Source organism: Triticum urartu, chromosome 5A (genome assembly GCF_056163025.1).
Source record: "Triticum urartu cultivar PI428250 chromosome 5A, HENAU_Tu73, whole genome shotgun sequence".
In the NCBI taxonomy this organism is placed as follows: domain Eukaryota; kingdom Viridiplantae; phylum Streptophyta; class Magnoliopsida; order Poales; family Poaceae; genus Triticum; species Triticum urartu.
In genome coordinates, this window is record NC_141877.1 from 18,925,229 (window position 1) to 18,945,928 (window position 20,700).

A 20,700-nucleotide genomic window follows, 5' to 3' on the forward strand; every position below is an offset into this window, starting at 1 on the left:
ATCTCATCCAACCCATCACCGTCCAGCAAGCCTACGATGGAATTACTCACGCACGGCGGTGAGCATCATGAAATTGGTGATGGAGGAAGGTTGATGATGACGATGGCGACGGATTCCCCTCTCCGGAGCCCCGAACGGACTCCAGGTCAGCCCTCCCGAGAGAGTTTAGGGCTTGGAGGCGGCTCCGTATCGTAAAACGCGATGAATCCTTCTCTTTGATTTGTTTTCTCCCCGAAAGTGAATATATGGAGTCAAGGTTGAGGTCGATGGAGCGTCAGGGGGCCCACGAGGCAAGGGGGCGCGCCCAGGGGGTATGGCGTGCCCCCACTCTCGTGGACAGGGTGTGGGACCCCTGACGTGGATCTTTCTTCCATTCAAAAAATAATCTCCGTTGATTTTCAGGTCATTCCGAGAACTTTTATTTCTGCACAAAATAACACCATGGCAATTTTGCTGAAAACAACATCAGTCCGGGTTAGTTCCATTCAAATCATGCCAGTTAGAGTCCAAAATAAGGGCAAAAGTATTTGGAAAAGTATATACGACGAAGACGTATCAAATCCCCCAAGCTTAAACCTTTGCTTGTCCTCAAGCAATTTAGTTGATAAACTGAAAGTGATAAAGGGGCCTTAAAATCCACTATTGTCATTCCGTACTGTGGGTCTACCTGTACCCCACCTCCTGACAGATTGACCCAGTTGCACTTAAACAAAGGGACCTTAAAATCATGTCCATGGTCAAGTTCCCATATGTCCATTATGTAACCATAATATGTGCCATTTCCCCTATTAGTTGCTGCATCAAAACGGACACCGCTGTTTTGGTTGGTGGTCTTTTGATCTTGGGCGATCGTGTAAAATGTATTCCCATTTATCTCGTATTCTTTGTAAGTCAATACAGTCAAAGATGGTTCCCTGGACAATGAGTACAGCTCATCACAAACAGTGTTGTCACCTCTGAGACGTGTATCCAACCAACTGCCGAAAGTCCTGATGTGTTCACATGTAATCCAGTCGTCACACTGCTCCGGGTGTTTGGAGCGCAGATTGTTCTTGTGTTCATCGACATACGGGGTCACCAAGGTAGAGTTCTGTAGAACTGTGTAGTGTGCTTGAGACCAAGAATGCCCGCCCCTACATTTTATTGAGTCCCCTCCAAGCGTGCCTTTTCCAATCAGTCTCCCATCATACCGCGATATAGGGAGACCTATCTTCTTAAGGCCAGGAATGAAGTCAACACAAAACCCAATGACATCCACTGTTTGATGGCCCATAGAGATGCTTCCTTCTGGCCTAGCACGGTTACGGACATATTTCTTTAGGACTCCCATGAACATCTCAAAGGGGAACATATTGTGTAGAAATACGGGGCCCAAAATGGCAATCTCGTCGACTAGATGAACTAGGACATGCGTCATGATATTGACGAAGGATGGTGGGAACACCAGCTCGAAACTGACAAGACATTGTGCCACATCACTCCTTAGCCATGGTATGATTTCTGGATCGATCGCCTTCTGAGATATTGCATTGAGGAATGCACATAGCTTCACAATGGCTAATCGAACGTTTTCTGGTAGAAGCCCCCCTCAATGCAATCGGAAGCAGTTGCGTCATAATCACGTGGCAGTAAAGAGACTTTTGGTTCTGGAACTTTTTCTCTGTCATATTTATTATTCCCTTTGTATTCGACGAGAAGCCAGTCGGGACCTTCATACTGAGCAGGCATGCAAAGAAGATTTCCTTCTCTTCTTTGGTAAGAGCGTAGCTGGCAGGACCTTCATACCGCTTTGGAGGCATGCCGTCTTTTTCGTGCAAACGTTGCAGGTCCTCCCGTGCCTCTGGTGTATCTTTTGTCTTCCCATACACGCCCAAGAAGCCTAGCAGGTTCACGCAAAGGTTCTTCATCACGTGCATCACGTCGATTGAAGAGCGGACCTCTAGCTCTTTCTAGTAGGGTAGGTTCCAAAATATAGATTTCTTCTTCCACATGGGTGCGCGTCCCTCAGCGTCATTCGAAACAGATAGTCCGCGGGGACACTTTCCAAAGATTACATGTAAAACATTGACCATACGCATGGCGGGCTTCTTCCAGAGATCTGCCTCGCCTTTGAAATGCTTGCCTTTCTTTCGACATTGATGGTTGGTAGGAAGAAATCGACGATGGCCCAGGTACACATTCTTCCTGCATTTGTCCAGGTATATACTTTCGGTGTCAGCTAAACAGTGTGTGCATGCATGGTATCCCTTGTTTGTCTGTCCTGAAAGGTTACTGAGAGCGGGCCAATTGTTGATGGTTACAAGCAGCAATGCCTGCAGGTTAAATTCCTGTTGTTTGTGCTCATCCCACACACGTACACCGTTTCCATTCCACGGATGTAAAAGTTCTTCAACTAATGGACTTATGTACACATCAATGTTGTTGCTGGGTTGCTTAGGGCCTTGGATGAGAACTGACATCATAATGAACTTCCGCTTCATGCACATCCAGGGAGGAAGGTTATACATACATAGAGTCACGGGCCAGGTGTTGTGATTGTTGCTCTGCTCCTCGAAAGGATTAATGCCATCTGTGCTTAAACCGAACCATTCGTTCCTTGGGTCACCTGCAAACTCAGCCCAGTACTTTCTCTCGATTTTTCTCCACTGCTACCCGTCAGCGGGTGCTCTCAACTTCCCATCTTTCTTACGGTCCTCTCTATGCCATCGCATCAACTTGGCATGCTCTTCGTTTCTGAACAGACGTTTCAACCGTGGTATTATAGGAGAACACCACATCACCTTCGCAGGAACCCTCTTCCTGGGGGGCTCGCCGTTGACATCACCAAGGTCATCTCTCTGATCTTATACCGCAATGCACGGCATACCGGGCATGCGTTTAAATCCTCGTACGCACCGGGGTAGAGGATGCAGTCATTAGGGCATGCATGTATCTTCAGCACCTCCAATCCTAGAGGGCATATGACCTTTGTTGCGTACATATTGTCGGGCAATTCGTTATCATTTGGAAGCTTCTTCTTCAATATTTTCAGTAGCTTCTCAAATCCTTTGTCAGACACGGGATTCTCTGCATTCTACTGCAACAATTCCAGTACGGTACCGAGCTTTGTGTTGCCATCTTCACAATTAGGGTACAACCCTTTTTTGTGATCCTCTAACATGCGATCGAACTTCAGCTTCTCCTTTTGACTTTCACACTGTGTCCTTGCATCAACAATAACCCGGCGGAGATCATCATCATCGGGCACATCGTCTGGTTCCTCTTGATCTTCAGTACCTTCCCCCGTTGCAGCATCACGGTATTCAGGGAGCACATAATTTTCATCTTCTTCGCTGTCTTCCATCATAACCCCTATTTCTCCGTGCTTCGTCCAAACATTATAGTGTGGCATGAAACCCTTATAAAGCAGGTGTGTGTGAAGGATTTTCCGATCAGAGTAAGACTTCGTATTTCCACATATAGGGCATGGACAACACATAAAACCATTATGCTTGTTTGCCTCCGTCACTTCGAGAAAATTATGCAGGCCCTTAACGTACTCGGAGGTGTGTCTGTCACCGTACATCCATTGCCGGTTCATCTGCGTGCATTATATATAATTATGTGTGTCAAAAGTAAGAAAATTAGACAAGTATCTATCTAAAGTCAGAATTGTTTTTCTTTCAGAAAGAAGATAAGAACAAGAGGCTCATCACGATGGTGCCGGCGACGACATCAGCGCGGGCGATCGACGGCGGTGAAGACGGGGATGGGACGTGAAGGGCCGCTAAACCTATGCTAATCTCGGGGAAAATGGAGTTTGGAGGTCGAGCTTCGAGAGGAGAAAACTTAACAAGCATGGCTCGGGCATTTCATCGAACACCTCATGTGCATGGGAGGTGAGCTAGAACACCCAAATGCCCTCCCCTCGCCGGCCAAAAAAACAGAGCACTGTGAAGTGCTCTGTTCACCGACGATGGGGTATATATAGGCAACTCATTTGTCTCGGTTCATGGTAGGAACCGGGACTAAAGGCCACCCTTCTGTCCCGGTTCGAGCCATGAATCGGGACCAATGTATGTGGGCCAGGAGCGAGGCCCATTGGTCCCGGTTCGTGCCAGGAACCGGGACAAATGGATCCAGACGAACCGGGACCAATACCACGAGGCCCCGACCGGCCCCCTGGACTCACGAACGGGACATATGCCCCCCATGGGTCCCGGTTCGTGGCTGAACCGGAACTAATGGACTGGCCAGGCCCGAACCAAAGCCCTGTTTTCTACTAGTGATAGGAGATAGAAGGAGCTACGGGAGAGGAAGAGATAGAGTTAGTTTGAGATTACAAGAAATATATCTCTAAGTCTAACAGTTGATCTTATTTTCGACAACTTAGACATGTACTTCAACAGTTGAGAATTATGACATGTTGGTAGCAGGAGAGAGAGAGAGAAGGATGTTGGGTAATCCAAACGTTTTTTAGATAAGTGTCTGTGTATGAGTTACGCCAGTTGATTGATTTAGGTAAGTTTCTGTGTATGAGCTACCTAGCTATACTAGTATAGATCTTGGTAGGTTTCGTAAAGGAAAACGTTTGGAATCGGCCTGTCGGCCGAACGTTCGGCCGGTCGCTACTCTGTGTGTGGTTGCCTGAAACATGGGCCCAGGTAGGTGTCGCTACTTGTTTCTTTTTTCGTGGCTTGACCTTATTCCTTCACCAGATCTTTCTCTTCTTCGTCCAACCTAGAAAACCCCCAATTCCCCGTCATCTTTCTCCTACGCCATGTCCTCTATCCACCCAAGCAAAATCGTCACTAGATCTCGTATGCTCGCTAGTAGCTGTTGATGCCGCTCCTTGCCGAACCCTAGCTCTACCTCTCTCTCTCTCTCTTTTGCACCTCGCTTACTCTTTGATCTCAAACAACAAAAAAGGAAGAAGGAAGGAGAAGTGGACAGTGGACACAACAAGTTTTTACCCGGCCCAAGTATGCCGCCGGCCGCACGAACAGCCGCTTGGTTTCTTTCCTAAGCACGAACTCAGCCACAGACTACAACGAGTACACGGAGGGCCTTTTATATCTAAGCTACACACACCAGGCTAGCTACCACACGCAAGCACCCACGCACTAACTTGGCTTGCCGCTGCATTCGGCCACCACTAACATCACTACTCACACGAGCTAACTAATTCCGCCATGCATGCAACTAAATGCAGCGCCCACGCAACGCCTGCCCCACGCTCCTCAGCTCCCGCGCCCGCCGCGCACGCACGCCAACGGGACACGACTGGTTCCAGCGCCCGGCGCGGCTACACCTCGCGCGTCCGTCTAACCAACTCACACAAGCATACGACCCCGCCACGGACCCGACGTGCCCGACACACCCGGCGTGCACCCATACACGCGCCCGACATGCCTGACCCGTCGCCGCGGCTTATTCCGGCCAACAGTAACATCCATCTGCTTCTATCTCCCATCCCCGCATCAAAGCTTCCCTCATGCTGCACCCGGCGGAGTTGGGCCCGTGCTACATGCAGCGACCAGCCATGCTGGAAGTGATGCACGGCGACGCTGGAACCGGAGCATCTGGCCGTGCTGGAATTCGGCACTTCCAGTACTGGAACCAGCATCCAGCCATGCTCCCACGCCGCAGTGATGCGGAGCTGGTCGAGCTGCGCGAAGGTCGCCGGCGGCCGATGGAGTATGTTGTGAGGTAGACATTACTGCTACGACCTTGATGTCGTGGTGCTACAACCAACAACTGGCCGTGCTGGAACCGGACGCGCCTTCATCGCCGATGTGTTTTTATTTGCTGGAACTAGCTAATTTTTTTTGCTATAATCAACTACCACTAGTAGAAAAAGGTCAAACGTGAAGCACATTAGTGCCGGTTTGTAAAAAAACCAGCACTAATGTGATCAATAATGCCGGTTCGAATAGCTACGCATTAGTGCCGGTTCGTAATGAACTTTTAGTATCGGTTCGTGCCACGAACCGGTACTAAAGGGGTGGTGGCAGGCTGGCGTCAGGCCAGGGCCCCACGAGCCCCTTTAGTGACGGTTTGTGACACAAACCGGTACTAAAGGTCTAACCTATAGTACCGGTTTGTGTCACCAACCGGCACTACAGAGTCTTAACCTATAGTCCCGGTTGAAGACACAAACCGGCACTATAGGATAATTTTCAAACTCTACCCCCCCCCGCCCGTGTATCGCCATTTCAGTTTTGAAAAAATCAAAAGAAAATGATAAAAACTTTAAAAAATAAAATCCTTCAAGAGGTAGTTATATTACTACATCTACACGTTAGGAAAATTTGAAAACTTAAATTTGGACATGTATTACAAAAGTGTAGGGAAAATGTAAAACGGCTATAACTTTTGCATACGATGTCGGAAAAAAACGTATAATATATCAAAAAATTCAGCACGAAAATCCGCATCCGATGGAGACCACTTACAGCTTGTTTGCAATTTTTTAGAATCCTCAAATTCCAAAATGAAAAAAAGATATGGTCAAATTTCAGTTTTTTTAAAAAAAAATTGTTAAATCTGGTCAAACTACTTATTCAAGAAGTATTAATGTTACTACATAATTATTCAAGAATATTACTGTTACTAAATAATTATTTCAATTTTTTGAATTTTGGTCAAATCTGGTCAAACTATGGTCAAACTGTGGTCAAACTATGGTCAAACTTATTCAAGAAATATTAGTGTTACTAAATAATTACTGTTTTTTAGAATAATAGTTTCAAAATCAAACAGTGAAATGTGTGACTTCATGCTCAAGCTAAACTCCTGAGGGTTAATAGGATTGACATCTTACTATTGTCAGGAAAACTACAAGTGCAGACTTGAAAACGAAGGAGAATAAATCCGAAAGTTAAGCGTGCTCAGGCTGGAGTAGTGAGAGTGATGGGTGACCGGTCGGGAAGTTAGATGATTTGGAATGAGTGATTCACACTTGAATAGTTAAGAGAGGTGTGATCCACACTTGAGCAGTTAAGAGAGGTGATTAGAGACTAAATCACCAAATAATTTAGAAAAATTAAAAATCGAAAAAAAAACAAAAAAATTTCCAAAATTTTCAAAAAAAATTCAAAAAAACCTTTAGTACCGGTTGGTGTTCCCCCATACCAGGGCGCGAGCTCACGCCACGTGATGGCACTTTAGCGCCGGTTCGTGCCGAACCGGTACTAAGGGGGGAGGGGGGGCTTTAGTGCCCACCAATTAGTGCCGGTTATGGAACCGGCACTAAAGGCCCTTACGAACTGGTTTTAAAACTCCGTTTTCTACTAGTGTACTAGTGTTTTTGCTGCTGAGAAGTTTTTGCTGGAACCAGCGTTTTTATTTGCTGGAACGGGCTATTTTTTCTGCTACCATTGACTAATAGTGTTTTTGCTGTTGAAATGTTTTTGGTGGAACCAGCGTTTTTATTTGCTGGAACTGGCCAATTTGTTGTTACAATCGACTTCTCCAGTTTTTGCTACTAGTTTCTTTTGTTGGAATTGCCATTAATTTTTGTTAGAATCTGCTATTTTTTTGCTTCAACCGAGCGACGTTGACTTTGACGAGGAGCTGCAACCAGTGACGGCGAGGCGGCGTGAGCAACATCGACGGCGAGCAGATGAGTGGCGTCACCGATGGTCCAAACGGGGTGGGTGGTGGCGATGCTCGCAAGTGGAGGAGGCGCTGCTGCTCTCTGCTTTTCCTGTGTGTGTGTGTGTTTTTTTTTTTGCAAAGAGGAAGAAAGGATATGATGGAAGGGCGTGATCTAACGGCCCCAGGCAAAGCAATCAAACGCTTGGCATTTGACTGGCCGGACTGTTCGGCCAGCGCACCGGCGTAGATCAGTGCCCTCTCGTAAAGCTTGCCAAGGTTGAGTCGATTTGGGTCTTGGCCGGTATGTGTATATATATATACAGTCTAGGGCGTACACTGTAAGCACCAGAAAAAGGAGAAAAGCAATAAAAAGATAATTACGAGGCACGACACGTGCCTTTAGCCAACTTTGTGTTGCTGCGTTCGCGTGCGTGTGTTTTGGTCCCAGTATTTGCGTGGGTGTTGGTGAGCTATCGAGTGCTATAGCTAATTCGTATACGTCGAGACGAGTTACGCGTACACGACCCGTCGAGCTGCGGCGTGATCATGTGTTCGATCCTTGGGAAAAGCCAACAATTGGTATCTAGAGAAAGGTTTGAGTGAAGCCAGGGACGGAGCTGCTTGGTAAGCATTGGGGTCAATTGACCCCAATGAAATTAGGCAATCATTCATTAGTTTAGTACTAATGACTATTCATTTATGGAAGATGACCCCACTGTTATAGACATGACCCCAGCAGACTTTTTTTCTAGCTTCGTCCCTGAGTGAAGCTGCGCTTGCCCCGGTGTGGCGACCTACTAGTGCCTCGGGGCGGGCTATACAGTCATTGGGTGGTACAGCAACAAGGAGGAGCGGGCGATATAGCTGCTGGGTGGTGCAGCGATAAGGAGGATCAGTCAGTTGTCGTTTGGTGGAGCAACAACGAGAAGGCAGTGAGGGTGTTGTCGCAAGTCTGCCGGCCGGTGATTCTTGTTTGCTGGAACGGCCTTGAGGAGGGCGACATGCTTTTGTCGACAAGTTGTGACAGCGAGGAAATCATCAAGATCATCTTTGGTATCTAGAGCAAGGCGTGAAGGCTTCGCCGTCAAGTTGTGTGATGACGGAGTTGAAGGATTCTTCGTCGCCTTCAAGTTGTATCATAGATGACGGAAAATCCAAGAGGATCATGTTGACTTCAAAGCCGAGTGGTGGTGATATGACCATCCCGTACCCCATGCTTGAAGGCGACAATTATGGGGTGTGGGCCGGGAAGATGAAGATCTTCATGCGTGCACGTGGAGTCTGGGCAGTGGTCGAAGGTGATGGTGCAGTCGACGAGACATGGGACAAAGAGGCTTTCGCCGCCATAGCCCAAGTTGTATCTGATGCCGTTTTCATGGACATATCGGAGAAAGAGACAACCAAGGAAGCTTGGGAAGCTCTCAAGGAGATGCATGCCGGAGATGATCGTGTCAAGAAGGCGCGTGTTCAAGCTCTAAGGGGGAGTTTGAGAGGATGAGCATGAAAGAAACAGAAAGGATTGGTGAATTTGCGTTGAAGCTAACCTCCCTGGTTAATGAGATGCGAGCTCTCGGATCAAAGATGGAGGACATTGCAGTTGTGGAGAAATTACTCTGAGCCGTTCCCGACAAGTTTTTACCGATCATTGGCACCATAGAGCAGTGGGGCCATGTGATGAAGATGTTGGTGATGGAGGTGATCGAGAGACTAAAGACCTGTGAGTTGACGTTGAAGGGATGTGAACGTGACCAAGAAGAAGAGAAGTTGATGTTCTTGTGTTGTAGGGAGAAAGATAAGCAGAAGTACCGGAAGTTCGATAAATCTAAAATTGACTTCCTACATGAGAGGCTATATATGTGTTTAGTCTACATGTAACATGCTAAGATGTGACGGTATGGGCAGGTAATCCAGGTGATGTGTTGGTTCTAAGTCTATGAGTCGAATGTTTGTTTTAAGGGGTGAATGTTGGGTAATCCAAACGTTTCCTATCTAGTTGAGTCCGGTTAGGACTAGTATAGTTGTGTCAGTTGATTGATTTAGGTGTCTTTGTAGGATTCATAAAGCTTGTAAGGTTGAGTCGATTTGGGTCATGACCGGTACATGTATATATGTACAGCCTATGGCGTACATTGTAAGCACCAGGAAAAGGAAAAAAACAATAAAGAGATAATTGCAAGGCAGGACACATGCCTTTGGCCAACTTCATGTTGCTGCGTTCGCATGTGTATGTTCTGGTCCCGATATTTGCGTGAGCGCCGGCGACCTATCGAGTGCTACAGCTAGTTCATATATGTCGACACGAGTTACGCGCACACGACCCGTCGAGCTGCAGCGTATCATGTGTTTGATTCTTGGGAAAAGCCAACAAGAGAGAGCGAAAGAGAGCCGTGCGGATGCCCATATTTAAAGTAAAAGGCATCAGAGTATTTAGCAAGATTTTTATTACCTGAGTATCAATAGAGTTTATATTAACTCCTTTTCGAAGAAGAAAAATAAGTCTTCTTAACAGAGTATCCTTAGAGTTTTTATTATTATATTTGCAAGAAAAGGGATTACATTTATGACGACAGAGGGTTACAATAATATGGAGATTTTTCATCACTATCAGGGTCTTGGATTTGTGTTTTTTGATTTTTCGGAATTGAACGAAAGTGACAAACATAAAAAATTTAGTGTTTTGGATTTCAGATGAATTTAGAACAAAAAAAACTGAAACCCAAACCAATTTGAACAAAAAATGGATGAAATATGAGCAGGAAAACAGGTGAAACCAGAGTTTTGACAGTGCATTCACATATGTGGTGATTAAGTTCGATATGTATCAATACATGAGTGCGAATATAAATAAATTGGTTTAGTATACTATACACTCAAAAGTCAAGGTAGTGTTTGGCCATCTCTAGTACCAATTTTTTTGTTGATTCTTCGGAATCGAAAAAACATGTTCGATATATGCAGGCCAAACACCAAAGCGGTTCTATACTACTACCAACTATTTCAGTTGCGACAGTGGTTGCGACCATGCTAGCAATACCGAGACCCATGTGTCATCCGTCAGCTAAGGAGTGAGAGTGGCTTGGAGGTTCTCAGACTATTGGATCGACAAGTCAGAGTGCTGCTCCATGCAGTGCCTGACGGACACTAATACGCACCATAGCCCTGGCTTTGAGCAGCGGCAGCAAAGTACAACTCAAATTCTTTGAGCTTGAAGCGTTCTTGACACCTCACATTCGTAAATATATGAATGTGTGTGGTTGAACGAGCAATAGAAGAGGAGGACATGGCAGAGCAAGGGAGAGATCCTGTTAGTTAGAGGTGTCTAGTTGTGAGATGAGATGGTAGAGGAAGACAAATATATAGAAAGCAGGGCACGTGAAGAATATTGTCGATGAAGCACTGCTGACACCACACCTCATATGCACAAATTTACCACACCACATATGGATCAAGATGGCCCAATAAATTCAATATTAGTTCACAACAAGTCGCTGAACAGGTAAGGCGCTGGTTGTATTATATATGCACAAATTTACCAGTAGTCTGGACTAACAAATGATGATATGTGCCATTTGTAAGACGCGTGCGACATCACACTGCTATATACATTTTTTATGAAGATTAAATGTGGCATCTCTAATGTATGTTTCACGCGTGCGACTTGAACTATGCTCCATACAACTCATGAACTATTATCTAGATACAGGAGTGTGAATCACAGATGTGAGAAACTAACATGAATTTGACATAGTTCTGTACAGTATCCTACTACACAGGAATACAATTTAACTTTTTTTGTAATTTTTACTATGCCGCCATACTCATGTACATCTCACAAGGCTCTGCAGCTGAGTTGGAGCGCACATAACCATGGGCACCAAGCAAGGAGTATAATAGTAACACTATATATATATATAGGGTCGTGCTATTCGTCACACTGGATGAGGAATAGTTATTCTTCACCCCCTCTATTTTACCATCAATACACCGTAATTTTACGTTCTGTAAGTTTTGTCTTATTTTCGACGCAAAAAGAGAGAGTGAGAAAATATATAATCGCTGTAAAAAATATTTTATGTTATGTAAATTACAAACGTAAAAACACAATCTAAAATACACATAAACTGCAATTTTTTTTGTCTTATGACCTATATTTTTATTTTTTTATGTCAAATTTTATGTTGTGAATCAATAGGAATGTAACTATTTGAATTTCAAACGTAATTTAATTATGAAATGGTCGTAAGATTACCTCAGGTGAAGAATAACTTATTCTGCATCCTGGGTGATGAATAGTAACACTATATATATATATATATATATATATATATATATATATATATATATATAGACACACACACATACATCCAGGCTATTCTGATTCTTGTAACATAATATTATTCTTTTTCGCTACTTGAACTGACGGTTTCAGACGGCTGTACCGATGAAAATTGAGGCGTCGAACTTGTCTTTCTCGATTTTTTTTCGTCAGAACAGGACGTGTAATATATCATTGGAAAGCTCTTGACATCTAGATTACAACAATATAGAACTTTTTTGCAAAATCATCATGGTTTAAGAGCAGTTTTGAAAAAAAAAACCCTTTTCTTCAAAACCGTTTTGAAAAAATGGCTCTTTCAAAACTGCTCTTAAACCATGATGATTTTGCCAAAAAATATCGATATTATTGTAATCTAGATGTCAAGAGCTTTTCAACAATATATTACACGCCCGTTCCGACAAAAAAAAATCGAGAAGGATCAGTTAAACGTGATGAAAATCGTCACTACAGTCGCCTAAAACCATTAGTTCAAGTAGCGAAACAGAATAATATTCTGTTACGCGAAACAGAATAGCTATATTAGTGGTCCTGATTAATTGCCCCACTTAAACCATGATAACTCAGTTGGATGGTTTCAGAAATTCTGCCGTAGGTAATCCAACCAAACATCCAAATTGTTATTTAGCAATCTACAGACAAATGTGAGTAATAGGGCCAATTTAATTTTCACATCATTTCAACGTACCACTGCTGATCATTATTGGATCTGTTTACCGGTGACTTGCCTCAATGCGTCATTGCTCCCCATATATCATTCCTCCGGTCGAAAAAGGTAATTGAAGGAACCACCATACATACATTTACACACACCATCGACATCTAGCTAACATGCATCAACAATTAATTGTGAGAACTTTTGCTCATGCCAAGTACTATTTGATATGTGAAGAACTCGTAACTTTGAGACTGTGATGGGGTTGTCCCGGAATATATGATCTGTCATGATATCCTCCGTTCAACATAGCTCTTCGATTTCAACAAATCATGGTGACTAAATCTGTCAATACTACAAGAAATGGATGTATATAAAATCTATGGGTTAAACCGGAAGAGTGGAGGAATAAATCATGTGAAACCCCTCGTAAAATCACCTTGGTTGATCATTCCATTTTTACCCTAGGTCATCGGGACTCTGCGTCCCGTCTTTATGAAAATAAACAAAAATAAGTCTCTCAAATGTATTTTTTTATAAAGGGCATTTTTATTGACTCAAAATGTAGCAATCAAGGGGATAGAAAGCATGATGAGTAACACTCGGCCTCTCCATAACTAAGATACACAAAACCAAACAAAAACAAACTGAAAGAAGATAGAAAAGATAACATATCAACAACAGTTTGATCGTATAGGACCGACACTATGCCTATATCGCAGGAGGTGGTGTACCAATCCGGATATTATGGTGCCACCCATGCTGGGTAATGACCTCCCTGGCTAACCACTCCAACCGCATACACACCGCCTTCAACAGCGGTTGATACTCCATTCAGTGTTGCGTAGACCATGTACAAAACAGATGGTTGAGGTTGATGCTCTCTCAAATGTATATCTAGAGAGTCGCATGAGCAAAACATACACAAGGGGGAGTTGATGAAAGGAGATAGTTGAGCTTGTCGATGCAAAGATGAAAATTTTGAGAAGGTTTATAATGTGAAGCAGAAAGTGGTGGGTGAAATGTTTATTAATACCTACACATCACCTTGAAATTGTACACACACCAAGGAAATAGTAGAGGACTCTCCCTTTAGATAAGTTATCTAGTGAAGAAAATAGATACTTCTTATATAATGGAGTACCGAAATAAATATATAGTGTCTCATTTGCTCGTTGGAGGCCAATCTAAATATTTTAGTCATTTCTCACTCGTAGTTCCTAGAAAATCTAACCAACACCGTTACTGGACGCGGCGCCTAGAAATTGGAACCACAATAGAGCAGAAACAAACTAGAGAAAACAAGCTAGTAAAAGCCAATGACGGGAACCATCAGATAACAAACCCATAATATAAAAACGTACATTTATGATGAACAAAGGGATTAAATCTTATCTCTGAGAGCTCACAAACCAATTCATAAACATACTTACATAAAATTACAGTGAAAAGTAATCAATTGAAAGTAGTCCCTATCTGAAACCATGCCTAGCTTATACACCAATTCTCAGCATGAGAATCGAAGTGCATACCACGATATTCTACAGCATAACACGTATCAATTTCATGTATTAAACCTACATCCATGACCTTGAGTGACGGGGTTGTCACACATGATATTTGATGACTTATGGAGTTCCTTCACCAAGTTCCATAGCAATTTATTCATCCTGGTTCTACATTTGCATGTAGGTCTTGTCCATTTCACAGTGAATGGGTTATAGGAATTCTCGATGCTTCTCATCCCAAGCTAAGTAAATGTACTAAATGAACAGACAACAGACAAGTAGAGGGCTGAATAGTAGCATCCCGAGCTATATGTATGTGTGTACTGAAGTGTACGAAAAGAATACACAACAGACAAGGAGATGGGCTGGACACATGAGACGATTCTAGATCTCCCGCGTTTTGAACAATGTAGATGCCTAGTTATGCAGGAGGGATGGCGGAAAGAGATGGTAGAAGTTTTCAATGGGAAGAGGAGGAGTTTGTGAACATGTATAGCGTGGAGTCAAAAGTGGTGGGTGAGATACTTAGTCTGATCTCAGAACCATAAATTACATGAGAATTGTTCACACCAAGGAAAACAGTAGAGTCCTTCCTGCTATATTATCGAGATAGAAATATACAAATATCTTACACAATGATTTGCCTTCTATTATCATCTCTAGCTATTAATTGTCACATTAATGTAAAAGTATGTGCTGATCAAAGATACCTAGAAAACACATGATCTCTGGTCGCCCCAATGGAGAATAGGGATGCACTACCAAGAGAAGATAATATTTATCTCTCCTTTTCTCAGTATGTTCTGCATCATGACAGCTGAATATTGATATATGTGATAATAAAATGACATCTCTGAAATTGTTCTTTCTGGATAACGAATGTTAATCATGATTATTTCTCAACCATCTTTAATGAAACTTTAGGGCACACCGTCTCTTCGTATAACTATGTAGGGGGTACTTTCTTCTCAATATAGAAAAAAAGGCAACATCATAATCAACATAGAGCCACACGATTGATCAACGGGCTATCACTGTCATCATCTTTTCAGCTTACTCCTGGCTAAACTAAATACAGTCCTTTCTTTCCGAACCATGCAGGAAAGCTATCACTGTTTGGTCGGATACACTATATACAGTTCTACAGAATGTATAAACAGTAATGAGAAAAAAAAAGGCGACAGTGGGATATCCATCAGTGAGTAACTTCAGGTCATTTTGATTACAACAATTACCGCTGATGGGTGCCTATGTCTTCTATCAATAATTACTCATTTGAAAAAAACATAGACAAAGGGTGGGCATCCATGTCCACTGCTCCCGTTTCACTTGGGCTAATAGAGGTCCCACACACTCCGCCGTGGGGTCAATGATGTTGGCAGGGATCCGGAGGATGGTGGAGGTGAATAGGCGGAGTTGGCATGTATGTTGCTGACCTTCATGATGTTGAGAATGACGTAGTAGGGTCGCTCGGGGAAGAAAAAGGCTCTGGCGTCGGTCTATGGGTGAGGCCGAGCTGTGCATTGGTGCGTACATAAATGTCGATGAACACTAGGGGGACCAGGAGGCAGAAGATAGCCTAGCACATGCATCCATAGTTTGCCGGTGGCATAGACCTTATCGCCTTTATTGAAGGAAGGAGTGGTACAAATCTTGGTAAAGTGTATGTGAGGGTTTAGAGGGAGTGGGCGTGCCCCCATGTGACTTGTAGTTTTCCAGTAGTTTTCCAGAGGAAGTAACGGTGCATATATTGCCTAAGCTTGCCAGCACTGGAGCCTCCGATTCGACCCTCATTTGTTTAGAAAAGAGGCCATTGTCAGGCCTTATGAATGAGAACATGACAAGGTTAAAAGATGAAAAAAAAGCAATGGCCATAGATTTGATGCAAGACTAAAAGGATCATGGAATTGACAAAACACTCCAAAGCCTACTATGGAATAGATGATCGAGAGCACGAAACCCTCCTAGCCTCTAGCCGACGGGTGCCATAGCATCCTCCAGACAACTTCCGACGTGCTGTTGTTCGATGTCGGATGTTTGTGATCAGACGATCAAGCCATGGCAATGCCTCTGTCATGCTCGGCAGCCTTCCAAACTATGAGAAAAAAAATATAATGACCATCAGCCAGATGCTAAGTAAAACGCCCCCGCTATTTGCCTTATTCCTAATGAGCCAAATAACCCAGGCTAATTAAGGCCACAAATTCAAGCCATGTAAGCCTATCTATAGTCGCAACAGTTGTTTACCTTGGACTACCCCGGTTCATTCAGGGAAGCAAGCAGGTGCACATATGCAACTCGTTACTTCTCAGAGGGCATTCTAAATAAAAGCATGCCATAATGCAGCGGAAAAAAATGTGATCCATGTTCCCCTCTTCCCCACACAAGGGTCATTTTATCTCTACCACGTGCCATTTAAGAATGTTGTCACTACTTAGAAGCCATCCCCTGCTCAATTGCCAGAATAAATTTTAATTTTTGAGCAAGCCTAGCCTTTGAGATATCAAAAACTCCACAAGCAACAACCTTCTTGAAAATGGCCCTTATTGGGCAATCCAGCGGAGAACTGTCTAGATTGCTCTATATCCCAAGACATGGAATCCTCGAATTCCAAGTTGCAAGCAGAGCAACAAGACCATTCCACTAAAGCAGCTCCTCAGGATCGTGCCCACCTATCATGCAATCATGGGTCGCTCACTTTCACATTTTCAACATCCACGGGGGCAAGGAGACAGGGGAAACTAGGCGATAAGGGCCTATCCCGAGACAATAGTTAAGCCAAAAATAGGTTGCCTACCCATTCCCTATCCCATGCTTGGCACGCAAGCAAAAGAGCCGGTTAACCTTGGCAATTACCTTGGAAGATTGATCGCATTGCAACAGGTTAGCCGATCCCAGATGGCAATATGCCAGTACATTCTGTATGATGTGAGAATTACGTGTTGTATTCCTCAGGTGCAAACACACGTATATATGATATACATGAGTGGCCACGACCTCAACTATAAAAGGCAACTAGGAGGTGGGCCCAGTACATAGATATGCACAACACATACACTCAACACCCCCCGCAGTCGAAGCGAGCTATGCGTTCGAGTGGGTGGAGCGAAACCGAAGCTGGTGTAGAAACGATGCGATGCGCTGGTACCAAGCGCGCGGAGCCTGCTTGAGTCCATACAAGGACCGCGAAAGCAGGCACACATGGTCGGGAAGCACCGGATTAACAAATCCGATGGGCTGCTGGCAGAAGACCTGCTCCTTGAGGTGACCATGGAGGAAGGCGTTTGAGACGTCCATCTGGTGCACAGGCCAAGCACGAGAGACCGCAAGGTGAACAACCATGCATATTGTGTCGGGCTTGACGACCGGAGCGAAGGTGTCGGTGAAGTCGATGCCAGCACGCTGTCGGAAGCCACGAACAACCTCGCGTGCTTTATAGCGATCAAGGGTACCATCAAGACGGAGCTTGTGTTTGAAGATCCACTTCCCGGTAATCACGTTCGCGTGCCGGGGACGGGGAACAAGCTGCCACGTTCGGTTGCGCAGCAAGGCGTCAAACTCCTCTAGCATCACAGCCATCTAGAGCGGGTCACGAAGAGCAGCTCGAACGGAGGACGGAAATGGCGATGGTGTAGAGGTGTATGCCGCATGGACGTAGTCATCTGAGGCGTAGCGCGAGTTCGGGCGAAAAACGCCCGCACAGATGCGGGTGACCGGACTGGCCACGGGAGAGTCGGCCGCAGCTGGGGCCGATTTCGAGGGCGCCGGGGGCGCCATGGCCGCAGGCGCCGAGGTGGCCGCGCGCACCAAGGGGGCCACGGAAGCCGCGAGAGATGGCGGGTCCGCGTGTGCCAAGAGGGTCGCGGGAGCCGGCGGGGCCGCGGGTGCCAAGGGGGCCACAGAAGCCGCCGGAGCCGGCAGGGCCGCGGGAGCCGGCGGGGCCGCGGGCGCCAAGGGGGCCGAGGGCGTCAAGGGGGGCGCGGGGGCTGCAGCCAGAGGGGCCGCGTCCGCCGGAGGGGAAGCCGCTGGCGCGAGCGCCGGGGCCAGAGGGGCAGGCCAAGGACGGCGCGCGAGCGCCCTGGGAGAGGCGTTGAAGAGCCCGCGTCATCGGCGGCGGGAGGAACAGCCGGGGGTAACTGTTGAAATGGAAACACATGCTCATCAAAGTAAACATGCCGGGAAATGAACACACGGTGGGAGACGGGATCGTAGCACCGATATCCCTTGGAGTTAGAGGGGTACCCGATGAAGATGCAAGCGACAGAATGTGGTGCTCATTTGTGAGGAGCAGTGTCGGTAGTGCTAAGATAGAAAAGGCACCCAAAAATACGCAAGCCATCATAAGACGGGGGCATACCAAAGTGAAGATGGTGAGGTGCATAGTTCCACCGTGGGCGGCAGGGTCGAAGGTTAAGAAGAAGGGATGCAGTAGCGAGTGCGTCTGGTCAAAAGCGAGGCGACATGTTAGCATGAAACAGGAGCGTGCGAACGCAGTCATTCACAGTGCAAAGGACGCTTTCGGCTCGACCGTTTCTGCTGTGAAGTGTACGGGCATGTGAGACGAAAGCTTGTGCCATGGTGCGACAGAAAAGTGCGGAAAGCAAGGTTGTCGAACACTTTTTCATTGTCAGTCTAAAGAGCAAGGATGGGACGCTCAAACTCCGTGCTGAGATAGGATTAAAATGCCATCAAAGTGGAGAGGGCATCCGACTTTCTTCACAATGGAAAAGTCCACACATAATGAGAATAATCATTAAGAATAATTAGATGATATAAAAAGCCCGAATTACTAGGAACCGGAGAGGTCCACACATCCCTATGAATCAACTGAAAGGGAAAAGAAGCAATGGTGGTGGAGTTATTAAACGGGAGGCGAACATGTTTGCCGACACGACAGGCATGACAAGTGTGGTCCTCTATCTTATTACAACTGAAACTGAAACTCCTAACAATATGAAGAAGTGTGACGGGGTTGAGATGACCCAAACGAGCATGCCAGAGATCGACGCCAGCGGAGAGAACAACCGGTGAGGTGGTGGTGGATGAAGGCGAATGCACTCGTCGGGATTGTCACATTGGTGGAGTACCATCCTGGTTTGAGCGTCCTTAACACAAAAACCAAGCTCGTCAAATTCAACAGTGACAGGATTTCATGATTTAAACAACGAACGGAAATAAGATTCTTAATAAGATGAGGAGGCACAAGTATGTTAGACAAAGATATAGGCATGGAGATAGAAGGAAAAGGAGTTTGCCCGACGTGTGTGATGGGAAGTGTGGAACCGTCGCCGACAATGATGCGGCGGTCGGTGGTGATGTGATTGAAGGAGGCAAGATTATCGGGGTGAGCAAACATGTGAGCCGTGGCCCCGGTGTTCATGTACCAATTATCGCCTCCAGTGTAGTTGTTCGGCAATAGGAGCGGTGGGCAGCGCGGCGAGGAGCGCCGGATCCCAAGGCGCCAGCGGCAGGGCCGGTGAGGGGGACGGCGGCGCCATAGGGATACCGTAGCCACCGCTCAGATACGGCGGTGGGTACCCTCCATAGGGCTGCAGAGCCACATAGTACGCCTGGTGTGCCGGTGGGCGCGGCACGGGAAGCGTCGGTGTAGGAGCCCATGGAACCGGCATGGTGTACGCATGGACGAGCAAGTCCAGGGGTTGTAGCTGGAAGCCCATGGGGGCGGCACCTGGAGCTGCTACTGTTGTTGGTGACGGGGTTGGCAGGAGGCGCGGGCGGGCCGTACGGCAGCGGGAGGAGCCCCGGCTGCTAGGTCGCCAGGTACGGCGGCAGCGGGGCCGGATAAGGCGCCTGGTGGCGCGGCTGCTGCTGGGGCACTGGGGCAGCGAGAGGCATCGGGGTCCCACCACGGGTGGTGCCGGCAGCCAGGGCGGTGTGGATGGCCTGCGCCTTCACCTTCTTCATCCGCCACTGCCCCAAGCGGAGGTACGCAATGAACTGGACGAAGGACGGGTTGGGGATGAGGGTGACGTTCGCCACGTTGTTGCCGAAGTCCTCGTTGAGCCCGGCGGTGAGCGTGCTGAGGAGGAGGTCATCATCGATCTTCGCGCCAATGTCGCGGAGCTCGTCAACGAGAGTTTTAAGGTGCGACAATAGTCGTCGACGGAGGAGTTTTCCTGGTGGCACCCAAAAAACTCTTGGTGCAAAAAAATGCGACGTTGGAGTTGGTTGTCGATGAAGAGCCCGTTTAGCTTGGTCCACACGGTGCATGCATGGTCACCGTCCTGCACGACCGTCTGAAAGAGGTCCGGCGAGATGGCGAGGAAGAACCACTGGATGATCGTGGTGTCGATGGTGGACCAGTCATGAAACTCAGGAAGAAGGCTGGAGTCGACGGTGCCGTCCACGTGATCAACAAGATGATACTCATGGAACACGAGGGAGAAGTATGTCTTCCACATGTATTAGGGGGAGTCCGCCTGAGAGAGACGAACTGACACCCGATCGTAGATGTTCAGATTGCGGATGCCGTTGACGTCAGGAGGGTTGGCGTCGGCGAACGGGTTAGAATTGGTGGACGCAGATGACGTGAAGGACGACATGGTGAGGGTGAGGCGGCTCGGCGGCAGCAGCGGCTTCGAGCGATCCGCCGGGTTCGGCAA

The 20,700-nt window shown here is 46.3% G+C and overlaps 1 protein-coding gene across 1 annotated transcript; it reads right to left on the bottom strand.

The window, feature by feature from the left end:
• Positions 1 to 19,846: 19,846 nt before the first annotated feature.
• Positions 19,847 to 20,499, bottom strand: LOC147967571 (uncharacterized). Its single transcript, XM_087523178.1, has 2 exons — positions 20,319 to 20,499; positions 19,847 to 20,214 (listed from the first exon to the last, which is right to left on the bottom strand). The coding sequence occupies exons 1-2, from the start codon at positions 20,497 to 20,499 to the stop codon at positions 19,847 to 19,849; spliced, it is 549 nt and encodes a 182-aa protein (XP_087379304.1).
• Between the last annotated feature and the right edge of the window lie 201 nt (positions 20,500 to 20,700).

What these genes read in the sequence shown, in the direction of transcription:
- LOC147967571 (XM_087523178.1), bottom strand. Translation starts at nt 20,499, where the DNA reads ATGTGGAAGACATACTTCTCCCTCGTGTTCCATGAGTATCATCTTGTT. An exon ending in TCAGACGGTCGTGCAGGACG is followed by an intron (nt 20,215 to 20,318) that starts GTGACCATGCAT and finishes GGGTGCCACCAG; the next exon opens with GAAAACTCCTCCGTCGACGA.